Source organism: Rhopilema esculentum, chromosome 12 (assembly GCF_057945365.1).
Source record: "Rhopilema esculentum isolate cy_ngs chromosome 12, ASM5794536v1, whole genome shotgun sequence".
In the NCBI taxonomy this organism is placed as follows: Eukaryota; Metazoa; Cnidaria; class Scyphozoa; order Rhizostomeae; family Rhizostomatidae; genus Rhopilema; species Rhopilema esculentum.
This window is the reverse complement of record NC_142826.1, coordinates 368,640-387,411: the sequence shown is the minus strand read 5'-3', so window position 1 is coordinate 387,411 and position 18,772 is coordinate 368,640. Positions and strand designations below refer to the sequence as shown.

The 18,772-nt window shown below is 35.5% G+C and overlaps 3 protein-coding genes across 3 annotated transcripts; 1 reads left to right on the top strand and 2 right to left on the bottom strand.

Annotated features, from left to right (window-relative positions):
- Positions 1–162: 162 nt before the first annotated feature.
- Positions 163–2,691, bottom strand: LOC135681452 (uncharacterized). Its single transcript, XM_065195934.2, has 3 exons — positions 2,156–2,691; positions 1,631–1,706; positions 163–494 (listed from the first exon to the last, which is right to left on the bottom strand). The coding sequence occupies exons 1-3, from the start codon at positions 2,576–2,578 to the stop codon at positions 403–405; spliced, it is 591 nt and encodes a 196-aa protein (XP_065052006.1). The 5' UTR covers positions 2,579–2,691; the 3' UTR covers positions 163–402.
- A 5,634-nt stretch (positions 2,692–8,325) lies between these two features.
- Positions 8,326–11,678, bottom strand: LOC148958675 (uncharacterized). The gene is made up of 3 exons (XM_089111698.1): positions 11,128–11,678; positions 9,991–10,078; positions 8,326–8,703 (listed from the first exon to the last, which is right to left on the bottom strand). The coding sequence occupies exons 1-3, from the start codon at positions 11,566–11,568 to the stop codon at positions 8,507–8,509; spliced, it is 726 nt and encodes a 241-aa protein (XP_088967824.1). The 5' UTR covers positions 11,569–11,678; the 3' UTR covers positions 8,326–8,506.
- Positions 11,679–11,700: 22 nt separating this feature from the next.
- Positions 11,701–18,186, top strand: LOC135681449 (26S proteasome non-ATPase regulatory subunit 7). Its single transcript, XM_065195932.2, has 6 exons — positions 11,701–12,001; positions 13,157–13,249; positions 14,865–14,962; positions 16,412–16,492; positions 17,315–17,406; positions 17,649–18,186. The coding sequence occupies exons 1-6, from the start codon at positions 11,806–11,808 to the stop codon at positions 18,082–18,084; spliced, it is 996 nt and encodes a 331-aa protein (XP_065052004.2). The 5' UTR covers positions 11,701–11,805; the 3' UTR covers positions 18,085–18,186.
- The last annotated feature ends 586 nt before the right edge of the window (positions 18,187–18,772 follow it).

The window sequence follows — 18,772 nt, the reverse complement described above, 5'->3', positions numbered from 1 at the left end:
TGGGGATTGTACCAGTGTATGTGGAGGTTACCCCCTCCCCAAAAAAATGACACAAAAAGATTGGATAAAGGTACAGATAAAGATATATAAATCATGTTGCACATTTACCTACAAAGGTTTGATGGTTATTTTTGAGAAGTAGATGCAATTAAATCAAACAAGTTGATAAAGTGAATATTTATGTAATATAAAATTTGTGTGTTGAGCAAATTTTCTTGTTTGACAATGTTTATTAATGAATTCAAAATATTGTAAAATTTTACATATCTTCAAGCTAAAGAATTCATGTCTCCTTTACAATTTAACAACAAGAGGTATCTAAAGCTGAAGCTAGGCTAAGAGCAGCAAGTGTGAGTGTTTTTTCAACTGCAAGAATATGGATTTTTTCAATATATACTTGTTTCAGACAGCAGATCCTTCTTTTTCTGCCCAAGCTTCATCTATATTGTAATCATCTCTGATGTGCTGCAGGAACAGGTGAACAACAACTTGACCTGATAAAAACAAGCTCCTTTTTAAGAACACCTTGAACCTTACAGAAAAACACTACACTCAGACTGCAGAGATCAGCAAGTGCACCCACAAGTTAATTTTTCTAAAATTCCCCTGCACATCTGGTTAAGAATGCTGCATTTGTGTTTAGGCATCACACTTATACCAAAGTGCACACTTGCATACTTGAAATTCTGCTGTTGCTTACCTGAGATCTTGTTGGAAACTGCTGTACTCTGCAGTCAAGCAATATGCAGGGGCATGTGACATGAATCTTATTTAATTAGAAGCCTCTAGATATGATTCCTAGGATGATGGGGATACCCGTTGTAAATAAGGTAGTGTTACTGAAATGAAAAATTTGTGGGACAGGGAATTTTTCAACATCAAGTCAATGAATTAATAAAAAATTGACTGTGTTACAAGCTAAGGCTGAGATTTTTCAGATACAGGTGATGCTAAATTCACAGTTGAACATAATGCTTCAGGCAACATTGATTTTATATTTATCCTGGTATAGGGTGCTATAAACTCACCCCATAAGCTAGAGTTCAGATTTCTTTCAGACACAAACAAAACCTTCAAAATTAAGCTTCTGAAATTCCCTTTAAACACAAGATATTCATCTTTTTTCTTTCTCATTTTAAAGTGGAAAAATTGGATCAATCTGTGGTAATATCTGTTGTTCTTTACAGCACCTGAAAAATCCCTTCTCAATTTGGGTAGACTTTATTGGGGGAGGAGAATAGAAGACACAGGTAAAAAAAGTAAATCAAACTGCCTGAATCTACCTCTGTTCTTTTTATGGTTTTGGCTACACTATTTTTGTACAAAAGGCAAAATATTGCCTTGTATTCTATTGAATTGTACTAAAAAATTGCAATAAATCAAGACTAAACTGGAAACTTTGATTCTTGCGCAGACAAGATAATTTTGCAAATTTGCAGCAGCATGCCAGAAATATGAAATGTTATGGAATAGGGACTTTGCGTGGCCAATATGTAAAACTGCACAGATGGAAAATTTGAGTGTTTAGACCGTTTATTGCAGAAGCATGGCAAAGTTTCCAGTATGGCATTAGAAGTTAATTAGAGAGAGACAAGAGACGAAAATTGCCAAAAAAGGAAATATAACAAACCTGCATCAACAACCATCCAGTCAAAGCTTCCCAGCCCCTCTACATGTATTGCATCTCCTTGGTGTGCAGCAATGAGCTTAAAAAAATGTTAGCAGTTAGGTTCTTGGAAATTCAACAAGTTCCTTGAAATCTTATTATACTTGCAAAGTTCACCAGGACTATAGAAAAATCTCCAAATCAACAATTGTAACATCATGGAAAATTCTTTTTATGCCAAAAAATCAAAAACAGAGTATTTGCAAGGGCAAAACCGAATAGGGCTACAATGGGGAGTGGCGAGGGGGTGACACCCTCTAGGGAAAAAAAATTATAGCAAAAACGAGGAGTTTTTTGCAATGTAAGGTACTTCATTGGCAATTTTTCAGACTTTGTTGGAAAAAAGGCTGGGTCACACACTTTGTTGGCAAAAGGAATCCGAGAACCCTCTTGGGCACAAGAGCTAAGCTAACGACGGCCTGGTCGAACCAGATGTGGTTTTATGGTTTTAAAAGTATAGCAGCAAGTATTGACTAGATAATCTTAAACCTTTGATGCAAGCTCTTGTGTCATCGACTTTAAATGTTCTGTGTTCTTCGCACTGACAATAACAAAATGATCCGCATAATGTAAATCTTGGTGCAGCTTCGCCAATTTAATATTTTCTCCGCCATTACTTCTTAGTATATCAACAATCTCCTCCACTGTAACAGAGCCCATTGTTCCCTTTGACTTCTCTCGTTTCAACTTTCCTTCGGGTGTTTTCTCGATGTCAAAAGGGTACTCAGGGCCAACTGTTTGTCCATAACTGTTTGCATCGTACCTGGCCTTCAGCTTACCTGCCCCCATGCGTGGGAATATTTTCCTGAATGCTTCCTTGGCAGATTCAGATTTGAAACAAAGTTGGGGCCGCAAGACAGTACTCAGTCTTGGTACCAACAGCCGTCCACGAGAAAACAAACAAGATGCCATGTTCAAGTCGTTTCTATAATCAGTTCCACCGGACTCTTTTCCACAATCGTTGCACCTAAATTGCCAGGAATAGCTTTGAAAACACTAAAACGTGGAAGGGTGTAAACAAAAGCCAAGAAGACTGGGCCCAGCCTCGTTGTAACCCTGAATACCAGGGTGCCAATGATATAGGGTGCCCAATAACCAGTATTTGCAAAACAAAAACTTGTTTGGTGCAATTTTTTTAATTTCAATTTCATGTTATTCAACAACATCATTTACAATGTAACGTATGTAATATAAAATTAAAAATAAGAGAGAGAGGAACAATCAAAAACATAAACTAATAATTCAAAAAACATGCCAAAATGTTGTCCATGGCACTGGGATAAACCAAATCGGTAATCGAGTCCTGTGCCCTCTTGTGCAAGGTTAAATAACAATATAAAAGTATATAGCCTTAAATGTTACAGCAGTTTTATTTGAAGTTTGAAAAAGAAAAAAATTTTATACTGAAGTTAACAAAACAGAATTATGCTATAAGTGTTAAAAGATAAAATGTTCATAGCCAGCAAATAATGGAAAAAATTATATACATTCCCCTCACGAAAGTATCCGGACAGTTTCGAATTCAGTTGCGAATCTGTTGTTAGAGGAATTTGTTTACAAATTTCAGTGTCAGTTTTCATGAAAACGTTTTAATCAATTTCCTCGAATTTTTTCTTGACGTTTTTTTGGCCTTTAATCTATGTATTCGTCGAAAAAATATAATTTTATTGATATGTCAGCAAACTCTGTGAGGGTTTTTCCTGAAGATGGTAGCGACCAAAAGACATGAATTGACTTCTGAGCAGTGTCTAGAAATAATGTTTTACCACAATGATGGAAAAAAGCTATCATTAAATTGCTAGTATCATTGAATGCCCAAAGACTGCCGCTTTCGAGATATGCAAAAAGATTTGTAAAACAAGAAGTCTAAAAAATTGTTCACGGTTAAAAAGAGCAAGAGCTCTCGCGATACCAACGTCTGAGCGTTCAGCCCTAACCAAATTTGCATCAAAACTGGTTTGCATCATTACGCAAAACTGCATTAAATGTTCATAAACAATTGAACTTTCAAGGAAATTGCAAGGAAGTTTTATAATCGATCAGTGGCATCTCTATGCTAACATTTTTCCAAACTGAGAGTAAACACGTTGAATTTCTATTTATTCGAAAATATGTGTGTCTCAAGAACCAGTTTGTAAAAAATTACCATGCTTTATTGGCCCATTTTAACTGAGTCCAAGTCACCTGACTTTGCTGTTCTTCGCCTATTTGACATCAGTTGATTTGCGTAAGGCTTGAGCGCAAAGGTTTCTCATATTTTGCGGGGTTTCTCAAAAAATCATTTTCACTAAGTTAAAAAGTCGTTTTTGCCAGCCTAAATTTGTTTTTGTCTGAAAGCGCCATCGATCTTCGGACTGTCCGGGTACTTTCGTGAGGGGAGTGTATATGAATATATAATGATAATGGAAACTTTTCATTTTCAATTCAATTAAAATACAATTACCAACTTCACTATTAAAAGAGTAATTTGCAATTGGCTAGCCTGGGTTTACGAAGAAAAAGACTATTAAAAGCACAAACAAAATAAATTAACAAAAAAGGAAAAAGTGTGTTCGTCATTGTTTGTTTTAGAAGTTGTCAGTAGCAGAGATCGTTAGAATTGAAGAAGTTCAGGATTATTCCAAGATTTATTTCTGCGGCAGAAAATGTAATAGGTAGTACGGATAGTTAAGTTGGATAGTTTGGAAATCATGAAGCGGAGATGATTCTCGCTGATATCTAGAGCGTTGCACATGTCGATGAAAAAGGAGCAGGAGAGACCAAAGATACCTAGGGAACTGATAGAAAGATTAACAAACATGATAGAAGAATAGGCTGAGCTTAGGCTGTGAATGAGATGCAAGTATTTCCCTCTTTTGCGGTCAGCATTAACATCCAAGTTAGTTTCGTATCCTACTGTAAGCTCGAGTATGAATAGGCGATGGTCAGAAGTGACTAGAAGTAGATCAGGACGGAAAGAGTCTCCTGTTATGATAGAGGGTGTGAGATAACCTAAAAGGTCTATGTAAAAGAGAGCAATTAGGTATAGCCCTAAAAGACTGTGCTAGGAAGTTTAATGCAGAGTTCCATTTAGATAGGTTTTTTCGCGCGGCAAGGGAGTTGCTAAGATTTTTGATAGTTAAACTGTAAATGTTTTTGGGCATGTTGCTTTGAGCCGTGGTCCATATTTTAGAGGCTATAGGAAGAGAGTGGTCAAAGATGAAGGAAAGAACGGTACCTTGAGATACAAGATGGTTTTGAAGGCGCTCTTTATGTTCTGATCTAACAGCGGTTTTAAACATTTTTAAACATTCAGTGGTTTCCTTGACGTCTGAAAGTTCTTGCAGAAATGTCTCTACCTTGAGTTTAGTATTTTCAACACAATGAACATCACGTACACTGATCCTTATAAGTGCAGATGAATATTTGGTGACATTGATGGCATTGCCATCCACATCTTTGTTATTGGGGTCAAGCATTTTCTCAACCTTTGAAATTATGTTTGAAACAGGCAGACTAACTAACTATCTAAATTAGACTGCCAGACTATCTAAATCACTTGGATGGTAAAAGAATACGAAATGAAAAGCGCCAGGATGTGAGAAAGCAAAATCGGGAGGCAAACAAAGAAGAGGAGCTTGATGAGTTTTATTGGGTTGATTTGTTTCACAATGGCTTGCTAAAGAAACAGACAGTAAATGTTCTGGATAAAAACTTTCATCATTATCAACTGAAACATGCTGTGAAGCTTAAAAAGACCGCAAAGGTGAATTTCATTAAAGGACATATTGCAACAACGCTTGTTCCAGTGAATGCAGCAAGAGATGATGCTATAGACAAACCAGCAACAGAAATGGAAAAAGATGATCTTCCAGAAAATGGAAATGGTAGCAATTTTGGAGATTATAGCAGCAGCACAGAGGATGATGTGATTCGTGCAACAGCCAGTAACGATGGTGACAGTAAAAGGGGAGATGATGACAGTGATGGTGAAAGAGAAAATATCGAAAATGACTTTGTTCCTGAGAGTATTTTCATAAAAACAAAAAGTGGTCGTGTCACCACAAGCTACAACAGAGTTCGTTTCATGTAGATACATATTTCGTTTCAATAGACCAGCGTGAATTAGTGTAAATGATGGTTCAAGATTTTGATGGCAACAATTTTAATGTCATGATGAAAACATACCAACAAAATGAAACATCTAGATAACTAAATGCTATCAGCAAGCTGAAAAATAAACCATGAAGTTTTGACATGGGCCACGAAAAACATTTGTCTTTTCACAACGGGCCATGGAATTTTTCTGTCCTTTATTAAAGGGGCTATGAAATCTTTTTTGGATAAAGCCACATATCCTCCGCCCCCCCCCCCCCTGTTGTAGATACTTCGACGCGTCCCTAAATAAGACTTTTGAGCTAGCACATAATTAGCATTTTGGTGAAAGCAAAGCCAAAAAACTAATTAAGTATGTAAAGTTGCTGAGCTGCCATCATCACAACAAACTTTACGTAGGAAGATTTCCTAGAAATGTTTAAAAGTTGAGATGTTAGACACTTCGTCAACTACACGCCGATTTCAATTCTGCTTAAAATAAGCATAATCTAGCAAGCTGTTAAAATGGTCTTCTTCAATGATTCAGGCACTGATTTGCTTGACTTTACGAAAGGCTGGATATGAGACATTTTGGCCAGACTCTACACAAAAATACATCAACTTTCCAAACCTACGTAGCACTGTATATTCAGTAGTGGAGCTCTTCTATCGATATTCTTGTGTTCATGCGGTTCAGTTAAACGGGTTTCTAAAACGTTGCAAGACCTTTGCCCTTGACCGACAATTCATAATGAAAATCTAACGCTGATGGGGCTCTTGAGGATGGGCACCATGTGCCGTTGTAACGCAATTACATTTCTAATAAAAAAGCCAAATCAAGTTTAAATCTATGCCAAACAGCAATTTATTTTATTTAACTATACGAAACATGAGTTTTCTGGCTCAAAGTTAAGTAGCCTAATTCCTAATTCCCATATTGGGTTACCATGAACAATGTATTAAGCAGATTTTATCATTCAAACCGCTTAGCAACAACTGCATCGAAAATTAGTGTTGATCATGGAGCAGAGCATAGAGCACTTGTGGCTAGAAAAACGAACAAATGCTTAAAATTTATAAGGAAACATATTTCATTAATATATAGAGAAGAATACTGATGCTTTTCAATGTTTTATATCAACTTGACTTATAAGAATGTTTCGAATTTGACTTTTCGTTAATGAATACATCCAAATATTTCGAAAAGTTTTTTTGAGAAAGTATTCATTTTATCCAATTATTTTTTTCTAGGTTTAGATACTTTACCTTCCTTACTGTGTGTGTGAACTACCAGAAAATAGGATAAAGCCATGCTTAAATTTTTTCGTTGACTACAGATCAAATATAAGCTATAAATCATTATAACGATTTGCCGCAGATGTAACAAAACAGCCTGGAAAAATGACTTGAAAAACAATCGAATTAGAATCTATAGACGCGATTTGAACAAACACTCTTGTTTGAATGAAAAACGAGCTTTCTTAAAATCGATAACCCAGTTATCAAAATGGCCGAAAAGAAAAAATTCAACAATCAATACCAATGAAAACGTTATTTGATGATACTTGTGGCAAATGGCCTTTGAATAGATTGTGTCAAGAAAACCTAGAGAAGATTTAGAAGCGGTACGATTAACATGAGAGCAGTAATCTAAAGTAGGACGAATTCCGATTTGTAAAAGGCTAACAGATACTTGGATGAGAAGAATCAATGAGAAAGTTTTACCCACTTCTCACATTTCTTTGAAAGGTAGTGTTCATCAGTGAATTGTGTTGTGACCAAAAGGACCCTAAAAAGTTTAGGTGTCATCAGCGAAAGAATGATACTTATAAAGGTCGAAGAAAGTAGATGATTGTTGAAACGAATGAATAAAACAGGAGATACGATATAACTCTGTGGAGCACCAGCATATATTGTGTAAGGACTGAAGTGGTAGCAATCGACTCTAAAGGCTTTGGACTTATGGGAAAGAATGCTGTCAATCCACTTTATGAAGGTTTGGTATCGACCATAAACAGGGAGTTTCGAATCAGGAGTAATGTTTCTTGCACCAAAATATTCCGATTGCATCGGTTGCAAACAAGGTCAAAGTAGCTAAAAGTGGATGTCAAGCTTAAGAATAGATGAAATTGTACGCGGCTCGCTACTAAGTCTTTGCTTTCTATTGACAGAGGTGTCATGAAATGTTGTATGACCTTTGCCCCATGCAAATCTAAGCAATACATTCAATGAAAGATCCTATATTTCAGAGTAGAGAACTGGTAAATATGAGATCTTCAAATTCTTAAATTCAAGCTAGATTATGCAAAGCAAAGTTTCTTTTTCTGGCTCAAAAACCGATTTTAGAGAGAACACTTGAACTTACAGGCCCCAAACCACCCCTTGGTAGAACAGCGCAGTACTTTGCTTCAGGCTGTTGAGTTACTAATTTGAACGGGAAAGAAAATGTTACTGAAAAAATGAGTAAAATGAATGGAAGGAGTGAGCTTTAGAGCAATGAATATTTTAATGTATTATTAAAACCTCCTTGTTTCGAACAGGCTTTAGGAAAGAATAGATCTAGAACACATAAAAAATCATTTCAGTTAGGACATGCATCACAACATAGTGGTTTCTTTTTGGCATCTAAAGGTTAGAAATACAAAAATACAGCCATGAAACAGTAGGCCCAAATCAATACTTGATACATTTTGACATTGATGCATTGGTACATCAGCATCTTTGCTGCAGAAGCGTACATTCAATTTTATGCAACCACGCGTCATGTCAGTCACATTTTATCCCCTTTGAAAGCCGCTTCCCGCTTGTAAATTTAGACTTAAATGGCAACACCATCTCAGATTCGTTAGGGAGATTTGCCATTTCTACCAGCTGATCGTCAAAATACGGTCCTAAAGTCCAAAGCTTCTCCAGTTCGTAAATTTCCCTGGTTTCTGGCATCATGAAGTGGACAACAATGTTGCCTACAAATGAAAGATTTAAAGATACAAGTAGCAAATTTGCTGTCTCCCAAATGACCTTTATCAATCTCATCCACATCTGCAAATAGCAGCATTTACATTTCAAGAGCTTGACAAAACAAGGATAAATATGAATTTTTTTGATAGGCATATTCTATGCAATTGATTCCTTGCCATATTGACATTTAACAACGACAGCAGTGCTATGCTCATTTTAGTAACCAAGCAACTTCTCCCAATACAGCATCTCTCAATGCTAAATCTCTTAACACTGCAACTTTCAATGCTGCATCCTTAAATGTTGCATCACTTAAAAAATCAATTAAAGTCACTGCCTCTGCAGTCCCCCCAGACACAAAAGTTACTTTTGAAAATTATTTTCTCAATAGGTAACGTATCGCGCCTGTTGTGGGTCATTAATGGCTCCTATGAAATAGACATGAATGTTGGCTACTGCAAATTACAGTATATAGAAAAATGCAGCACAAATTGTATCATCTGATTAGAGAAAAAATGTGACAAAACATTACCTCTCGCTCTTTGGAGTAGTTTCTGATGCTAAATTGCATGGATATTCATTAATTTGAATCAAGACTTCATCCACAGGTTATACAACTAACTTTTGATTCAGGGGACCTTAAATGGTTTCATCTATGATGCCCTTTACATCCGCTGTCTAAATTTTGTTAATCAAATTATCTTTTGCAAAAGACATTACTAGCAAAAGTATAACTTCATTTTTTGCATATTCTCAAAGTTATTTCCAGGAATGTTTTGCATATTCAAAACAGACAAAGAAATTTTTGGAGGCATAGGGGCAAAATTACCAGGGCAAAGGATGTTGAATATGGCATGGATTAAACATCAGGCACATTTTGATCATTTGAATAAGGATTTCAAAAAGTTTTAATTGAATGAACTAAAAAACAAATAAAGATTGGCTCTTTGAATTGCAGGCTTCCTAAAAAATTTTTGTGAAAAAGTGGCAGGGTACAGAGAAGCTGCGACATTTTTTGCAAGTTCAGAGCATGCATGTCTCCTTCTTTGAAAATGAAAATTTTACTTGATGAATACCTTTAATACCACCCCAAGCTGCCCCTGGTTCCAATCATTCAACTGAAATTCAAAGTTTATTTTGTATAAAATGAAATTTTTGTTGTTTTGATCTGTTAATCAAATATTGGTAAGAAATCATCTGTAACTGCAATATGCATGAATTCACTATAAATAAAATGTTTCAAAACTAAGTTTTTCCATATACTAGCAAGATTGAGTGAAAACTAACCATACCAATATCAACAACCATCCAATCATTGCAATGTTCCCCTTCAACAACTGCTGTAGACTTCCCTCTCCTCTCTCTAACCTTTTCCTTAAACTAAATTAATAAAAACAAACAACATTTTTAACAAAGCACCACTATATAACATGAAACAAAATGCCATAATACAAAGTAAATTATATCAAAGTTTATGGCTTTGAAAAAAGCAAACATTTAGTAAACTAAAGCTTTTCGTCTGACACTCTTCAGAGTTTAAAACGTCATAACATAGATCGAAAACTCTACGCTAGGAAATATATATACCCAGTTGTGGATCGAAATGGGCCAATCAGAAAACACCAGCACATGACTGTATAGGTTGACCAATCAGTGTCCCTTGCCTATTGAGAATGTTACCAATGGAGTCCTAAGGTGAAAACTAACTCCTTTTGTCTACACAGTAGCGGTTTTTTCGTGCTTATGTAGATAGATTCCAAAACTGCTAGGTGGAACAACGATCGGGCTTTACCAATAATCCGAAACATGTCGCCGTTATAGTTTTTTGCACAATCTGGGTTTTCTAGTAAATGCTGCCCGATAGCAGAATCGCAGGTTTTAGTTGTAATTTTAGATTTGCAAGACCGAGGTGGCTGTTTTCTTTGCGGATGGGTTTTGTTTCTAATATTAGACGAAACATGTTGTTTTATTCTATCCTCCACTCTTTGAGTGGTGCGTCCTACGTAGCCAGAATCACACTGGCACGTAAATTTATAAATTCATATGAAATTTATAAAGGCCATGGTTCGATTGCTTTTGACTCCAATTCAGTCACTTACATAAGCTTCCAATATACTTTGAAAAGTATCTTATTCTTTTTCTACCCATCTCTTCCCTAACATTTGAGGAATATCGAAAAGGTAATCAAAACAATCAAATTTATCATTACAATGCTTCTTTGTAATCAATCCATAAGTTGTCTACAGTACAAGAAGGACCCTTACATTCATTCAAAATATTGTGTTCCTACCTTCCTAAAGGGTTCCTTTACATATGTTTATATGCCAGCGTGATTTTTCTGGCTCGTTGTAGGCACACACAACCCAAAAATCGGGGGACAGAAACGTATGTTAACGAACCTGACCTTCAAAAAATGAAAAAATATTTACCTTGGCACACAGTGCGTTTGCCATTGACTTCAAATGCCTCACAGAGCGTCCACTTACAACAATAAAATAGTCTACATAATGGAATTGGACTCTTGTAACATCTACCTTAATAACACAAAGATCTTCGCAAGAATTATCTCTTAAAATTGACACAAGCTCATCGATACTTAGATAGTCCTTGTCCACAGGTCTAGATATTTGAAGATGGCTGCTAGTGTTCTCTGTTAATTCCCTTTCCCTGCTGTTTTGGAAAATTTGCATTTTATATCTGTCATCTAATGTTGCTGACATCCAACAGCTTCTCTGCTTATTACTAGAAATTGTTTTTTTGCTGGTAGTCCTTCGTAATAAATTGCATCTTTCGCATCTACTACTTTGGTGAAATAGTTTCGTTGTATATAGGCTTCTGCTTAATCTAAATAGCTTCTTCCCTGAAAACATTATCTATCATCTATATTCTTAACAAATCCACAAACAACTGTGATAAAATTCACTGCAATAAAACCTCAGCTTTTCCTGAAATTCTGTTGGAAACAGGGGGCTTTATTGATTTTGCCTCGTTATGAAGAAGCCTCCACTATCCCTCTACAAAAAGTGAATAGAGCAAGCGTTTAAGTTAGGCCAGCCGTTTTTGTAGTAATATTGATCAAAACTTTCTAAATAAAACTAAAAAGAGCTATGGAATCATCAAGTGTAGACAAAGAAACAACGAAAGAGCAACTGATTGATAAGGTTGTAGTGCATCCCTTAGTACTACTGAGTGTCGTGGATCACTTTAACAGAATTGGAAAAACTGGCAATGTTCAAAGGGTTGTGGGAGTCTTGCTTGGGTCAAGGAGAAATAAAATATTGGACATTTCGAACAGCTTTGCAGGTAATTTCCATTTGAATGAAGTTATTTAATTTTACTAATTCAAACAAAATATGCTCTTTTATGAAGAATGGAACGTGCCTACCTGCTACGGCTAGTACCTAGATTAAAGATGTATTTAGTTAGGCTAAGCCTTCTTTTCTTGGCTGCATCCAGGCAGCAAAACTTTCATATGCTCACAGCTACGCTTTAAATGAACGTTAATATGTTGCAGAACATACTTATCTTGCACTAACACCTTGCCATGTCAATAAGTTTAAGTGAAATGCCTATAAGAGCGCAATCTACATTGCTTGTTGCTCAAATACCTTGCCGGTTCGCATTTGAAAGTTTTATTGCTCAGAGCTTTCCGTAGCCATAATCATACATGTTTCCCAACCTTGCACTGCAGAGTATGGCAGTTCCTGAATTAATCTCTTATGTAAAATAAACAGCAGTTGATGCTGTGTGCATTTGTCTAATTCGAATTCATATTATCTTGTAATGTTTAAATACCTAAATTTTTGTTATTATAAGTCCTTTTCACTGTTACTTTGATCATATTACTATTTCACTGAAAGTTAGAGAGTTGGGCTGAGGGGCGGACACTTGGTCAAATATTAGGGGGGGGCAAGCCTATTGTCTTGATAAGATGATGTCACATTTCCCATTGCTTTGGAACAGAAGACCATTGTCCTCTAAAGTATTGGAGGGGCAGTCACCCCCCCCTTGCCCCCCAGGTGTCCATCACTGGTTGGGCTCAAAAACAGTTTTGGTTCCTCCCAATATCCTAGGTAACATTATTGTTAAAATTTTAGTTATTGTTAAATTGTTAATTATCTTTATTGAGACTTTATTGACTTTAAATATGGTAAAATGATTGCTGAATATTAAATGAATTTGAATTTGTTCAAGTGTACTGACATAGTGTGCACACATCATCAATTGCTGTATTTCTCTCCTCATTTTTGAGATGAAACATTGATCAAAATTAAAGTCTTAGCTTGTTCTTAATTTTTTCTAAACTTTTGACCAATTTTGAGGCTCTTGTTCTTATATATAAAATAGTTTTTGTTAAAAATGAGTGTATGGAGTGCATCATACAACTTTTTGTTATTAGCATAAAGATGCAGAACCTTTGGGACAACTTCAGTTTATGGATTCTTTGTATTCTTTTAGTTCCTTTTGATGAAGATGATAAAGATGCAACTGTATGGTACTTGGACCACGACTATCTTGAAAATATGTCAGCCATGTTCAAGAAAGTAAATGGTGGGTAGTTTTAGCCTGCAAACTGTAGTCATTATAATGATTATATACATATGTTTATAAAAAACAACTTGGCAAATGTTTTGCAAAGTACTTATTCAGTATAACTTCACTTAGATATGGAACTTTAAATAAAGACTTACAAGACAAAAGAACAAAACCAGGTGCAATAATTTTACAGCTGGCATCACTCTGAAGGAAATAATTTCCTCCTGTCAGCCTTAGTCTACTGAATATTATAATCATAACTTTATATAATTATATAAATATATAAAGTTATAAGACCAAATCATTATTGCCATGGTTTTACAAAAGATTTTAGACCATTGTGTTGAATTTTTGTTGAACTTGTGGGTAATCCCATATCAAGTCCAGAATCAAGAATAGCTGAATTACCTCATAACATTATTTGATGTTTTTGATCGGTGCATCCTGGGAGTGATGGTTACTTGAAAAAAGTAATTGTTTCCTTTGGTGTGTAGTTTATTTCATAGATGCCAAAAATGAGATCAGGCATGGCACAGCAATCTGAAAGTAGTAGAGCTGAAAAGGGTGTGACCAACAATTTTTTAGGCCGTGCACTTAAGAACGCCGGAAAATGTCCCCTTTAGAAGATACTTGCTTCTTTCCAGTTATTATTTACACTAACGTATTAACTATCCGCTAACTGTCTGATTCAGAGAAGATTTCAATTATTATACAAATACTAGATACAATTAGCTTGAGGATAGTTACACCAAACTAAACAAGTTAAAAACTATAACATATCATCAATCAAGATAAAACACCAAGAAAATGAATGAAAAAGGGTTCCCAGTCAAGATAAACGGCTTCCACTCTCGATCTGTGAGAAGAAACATTCTAAAGTTATGTTAACATAAGCTTTCAAAAAATTTGCTAACCTATTATTGCAAAAAAATGCAAAAAAATGGCCCTTGCCAGATCAGTGCAAAATGTATTATCCTGTCCCTGGATCTCATCTTCAGCTGAATTTGTAAATGAGGCATCAACATACAATTGCCACCAAGTTCTTCTTTGATGCTAGGCGTTGGGCTAGACTCATTAACAATTTTGTATTCAAAGCAAAGGTTCACCCCTTTTTCAAGTCTATGACAATTTTTTTGAGGTTTGGTTTAGGAGCAATGGTTGGAAGGTTATTTTCTTTGGTTTAAATTTGGATAGTTAAAGTGACCTTGCAAATAGGGCCAAATAGCCAATAAATACTTCTATTTTGCTGGCAGTTTCCACCGTGTTATTCTTGGCAAGAGCTTTGAAAGAAGCTAGGGATAGTTTTGGTGATCACTGATTCCTTATTTTAGCTGTTAAAAGTGATTATGTGACAGATTCCCAAGATTTCCACCATGAACAACATGCCAAAGGAAACACATACCACATCCTTGTAACTACTAATCTCAGGATGCACTGCACCGAAGCTTTAGATGATTTTATAGGGTATATTGGCTACTTGTTAAACTTCTGTCTAATAGTGCCTTAGTAGTATTAGGGGGTTTGAATTTATCAAAATCTACCAAAAATTGGCACATTAGCACATTATGCATTCTGTTTAGAATTTTAAAAGAACTTCATTTGTACTAAAATTGATTTTGTTATGTTAAAGCTAAGGAAAGAGTTGTTGGATGGTATCACACTGGACCAAAGCTACATCCAAATGATATAAGGATAAATGAAGTGGTCAGAAGATTCAATCCAAATTCTGTAAGTACCTTAGATATATACAGAAATTTTTTTTTATAATTCATTCCAAAAATAGTATGGTCTTTTCTAAATTTTCCTTTTAGAATAGTATGACATTACAAACCTCAGAGGCAGATTATAGCTAACTGGTGCCCTAAGCACTGACCAATCCTCGCTAGTTGTTGACCTTTTCTTAGTTGGTAATGTTAGGGAGAGGCTAGAGGGACCTTTAGCAGTGCTCTAAAAGGGGAAAGAAGAGAAATGTTAAGACAAATGGGAAGATTATCATCAAGTTTGTTGATATTGGTTTGAATAGAAGACTGATTCAAACAATCTTTTGGTGGTACAAAGCTTGAAAATGGCTTTTAAAAAAGCAAACATTTGACTGAACTAAAGACTTTCGTCTGACACTATTCAGAGTCTAAAACATCAGACCATAGAACACAAACTCTACGCTAGGGAATATATATACTAAGTTTGTGGATCAGAATAGGCCAATCAGAAACACGAGTACATGACTTTTGAGGTTGCCCAATCAGTGCGGCTTGCCTATTGAGAATGTTACCAATGGAGTCCTAAGGGGAAAATGAACTCCTTTTGTCTACACAATAGCAGTTTTTCGTGCTTATACTGATTGATTATAAGAATCTGGGATGAGAAAAGTGCATTCCAATGTTTGAAAATTTTAAAAACATTCCAAATGTTCAAAAGTTTATAGCCCTTGGAAGGAAAATTTATAGCCCTTGGCACAACTCAGGAAACCAGGGATAAAATGTCAAATTTCCTGGTAGCTGTGTGCATGGAAATGCCTGTAAAACATAGATAGGTTAGCAGCACAATGCTGTGTAGAAAGAGGTTATGATACAGAAAGACCAAACACCAGCATCAATTGAATGAGGGTTAGGGAGGTACCCTAATGGCATTAGATCTATCAGAAAGAAAGCTGCCAATCAACTTGATAAGAGTATAAAGCAAACCTTACATATGGAGTTTAGGAAGAAAAAAGTTTTACCAGACATGATCAGAAGCTGTGGAAGTCCCAAAGTCAGAGTCATCAAAATCTCATGGCAACCTGTAGGTCCACTACTAAGTGACTACAAAGAATGTCTCTCACAGAAAATCTAAGATGAATGATAAGAGGCAGAAAAGATAAGAAATATATATTTATATATTGGAATTCAGAGAGAGAAGCTACTCAGCATAGTGTTGCTAACATTTTAGATTTTCAGAGATATCTCACACATCACACCACTCGGACATTTTTCACCAGAGTGCAAACATTTTAGTAGAATCTATATTCATATAGAGCTGATGTAGTGGGGGAAAACCAAGAGAGATTTGCTGCCAACATAGAAGGCTAACTAAGATTTGGGAGGGGGATTAAGAGCTATACCAGGTATCTTGAGTAAACTGCATAAGACCACTTGAATGTTTATGTATAGATTACATTTTGCATTTTATTTTTTACAGGTCTTAGTTATAATTGATGCAAAGCCAAAGGAACTTGGCCTCCCAACTGAAGCATACATAGCCGTCGAGGAAGTTCATGATGTATGTAATTATCACTGTCTGTCAATTTTCATTAAAAATCTGGATGTATATTTTGATGAGCAGAGTATAAAATTTCAGAACAAAGATAAAAAACACTAAACCAAGAAATTTATATACCAAGTTGTAGATCGAAATAGGCCAATCAGAAACGCGAGCACATGACTGTTGAAGTTGACCCATCAGTGCTACTTGCAAATTGAGAATGTTTCCTAAAAGATTGCTTTTGTCTACACAGTAGTGGCTTTTTCACATTTATGTAGATAGATTCCAAAACCGCTAGATGGAACGATGATCAGGCTCTACCAAAAGTCTGCAAGACTGAGGAAGTTCTCTCTTAGAGAGAAAGTTTTGTTTCTAATGCTGGGTTGTGCGTCCTATGTAGCCAGAATCACACTGACACATAAACTTATAGATATCAAAACTCTATTGTGTGGTAGGAACGAAATCCTTTTGAATTGATGGAAGGGCTTTTTCTACTTTAAACAATACAGGGATGAAAAGCAGAGAAGTATTTGGTAATGGCCTGTTTAATCTGACTTTCAACTTGCAAGGAAATCTATTGAACTTATTGACTTTATGTATATAAACATATTTCCGCAATTGATATATTTTTGATAGTGTTATCACAAGTTTACATGAATTAGTATTAGCTCCAGTCCTATTAAAGGGGGAGGGGTTGACAGCAGGAGTTCAGATGAAAGAGAATTTGAAAACTATTTGCCAAGCCATCATTGCCAAACATTGCAGCAAAATGTTAGAATTTGGTTGGTGTTGTTCACATTATCTCGTGCTATTTTCATTATATGCCTTTTTTTGTATCAGGATGGCACTCCAACATCCAAGACATTTGAACATATTCCGAGTGAAATTGGTGCTGAAGAAGCTGAAGAAGTTGGAGTTGAACACCTTTTAAGGTACTTATTTAGTTTTTCACAAATAGACTTCTGTTTCAGTTATATTTGTAAAAAGTCTTTTGTTTCTAAAAATGTACTTATTGATGGATTTTAGACATAATGCTATTAGACACAGAAACCAGAAATGGTTTAATTTTCACAATGAAAAAAATCTAGAGCTCCATCTTTCTGACTTGGTGTTTTGTTTGAGTAGACAAAATTTACACTAGCAAAAGTTTTAAATGAAGTTATTTTATTCACAGGGATATTCGAAACATTACGGTTGGTACTTTGTCGCAAAGAATCACAAATCAGCTTGTTTCCCTGAAAGGCTTGCATTCACATTTGCACGACATCCAAAATTACTTAGAACAAGTTGTTGCCAAAAAGCTCCCAATAAATCATGCCATCGTTTACCAACTCCAGGACGTTTTTAATCTTTTGCCAAATCTGAATATTGATGAGTTCATGAAGTCATTTTTAGTTAAAACTAATGATCAAATGCTGGTCATTTATGTTGCCTCTATGATTCGATCAATTATTGCTTTGCATAATTTGATCAATAACAAGCTACAAAATAAGGATTACGAAAAGGAGGAAACAAAAGGAAAGGATACCAAAGAAAAAAAAGAGAAGGAAAAGAAAAAGGACACGGAAAAAAAAGCCAAGGAAGAGAAGGAAAGTTCTACTGAAAAGTAGTTAATATTACAACAAAATGGATGGTTTAAAATATATTTGTTGATCGTGTTGGTTAGTTTCTCCTTCATTACTGAGTATGTGGTTTCAATACCATACCATTTAGTGCGTAATTTCTTTTGCATAAATGCTTTTCTGTATTTAAATCTGGTCTTCCTTAACTTTGATATGTGCTATAGGGAACGTTATGCTTCTTAAATGTGGAAGACGAAGAACTTTGTAAAAGCTCTTTATATTTGAATAACAGAATTGGCGAAAGATGAACAAAACGTCAGAATTTCAACGAGCATTCTTGGATTCTCCTTGTGGGTTATCCCCGTTCTTTCATCATAACATATTATTATTATTATTATATTCCTTCAACCTTTGTGGTCTGGCTGATCTTATTACCGTTTTACTTCTGCTAGACGAGTCATAACTAACAACCAAGGTCTTACAGGAGGGCTTTCATCTTTATTCTTTATTCACATGTCTAAGACTCTTCTTAGAATTTTAGCCGTTCCTAAAAAGGCAGTTTTCTGCATTTCAATTGTAATGCACGGAATTTTAAGACTTTCTGTCCATTTTTCAAACTCTTTTGAGACACTCCCTAGGGCTCCTATAATTACCGGTATAACTTGAACCTTTCTCATATTCCATAACCGTGTAACTTCTCTTTTCAGGTCCAATCTTTTCTCGTTCCTTCTCAGCC

What these genes read in the sequence shown, in the direction of transcription:
- LOC148958675 (XM_089111698.1), bottom strand. Translation starts at nt 11,568, where the DNA reads ATGTTTTCAGGGAAGAAGCTATTTAGATTAAGCAGAAGCCTATATACA. An exon ending in CAAACGCACTGTGTGCCAAG is followed by an intron (nt 10,079 to 11,127) that starts GTAAATATTTTT and finishes TTATTAATTTAG; the next exon opens with TTTAAGGAAAAGGTTAGAGA. An exon ending in TTGGATGGTTGTTGATATTG is followed by an intron (nt 8,704 to 9,990) that starts GTATGGTTAGTT and finishes TTTCATTTGTAG; the next exon opens with GCAACATTGTTGTCCACTTC.
- LOC135681452 (XM_065195934.2), bottom strand. Translation starts at nt 2,578, where the DNA reads ATGGCATCTTGTTTGTTTTCTCGTGGACGGCTGTTGGTACCAAGACTG. An exon ending in CACAAGAGCTTGCATCAAAG is followed by an intron (nt 1,707 to 2,155) that starts GTTTAAGATTAT and finishes CATTTTTTTAAG; the next exon opens with CTCATTGCTGCACACCAAGG. An exon ending in CTGGATGGTTGTTGATGCAG is followed by an intron (nt 495 to 1,630) that starts GTTTGTTATATT and finishes TGTTTTTATCAG; the next exon opens with GTCAAGTTGTTGTTCACCTG.
- LOC135681449 (XM_065195932.2), top strand. Translation starts at nt 11,806, where the DNA reads ATGGAATCATCAAGTGTAGACAAAGAAACAACGAAAGAGCAACTGATT. An exon ending in GAAGATTCAATCCAAATTCT is followed by an intron (nt 14,963 to 16,411) that starts GTAAGTACCTTA and finishes TATTTTTTACAG; the next exon opens with GTCTTAGTTATAATTGATGC. An exon ending in GGAGTTGAACACCTTTTAAG is followed by an intron (nt 17,407 to 17,648) that starts GTACTTATTTAG and finishes TTTTATTCACAG; the next exon opens with GGATATTCGAAACATTACGG.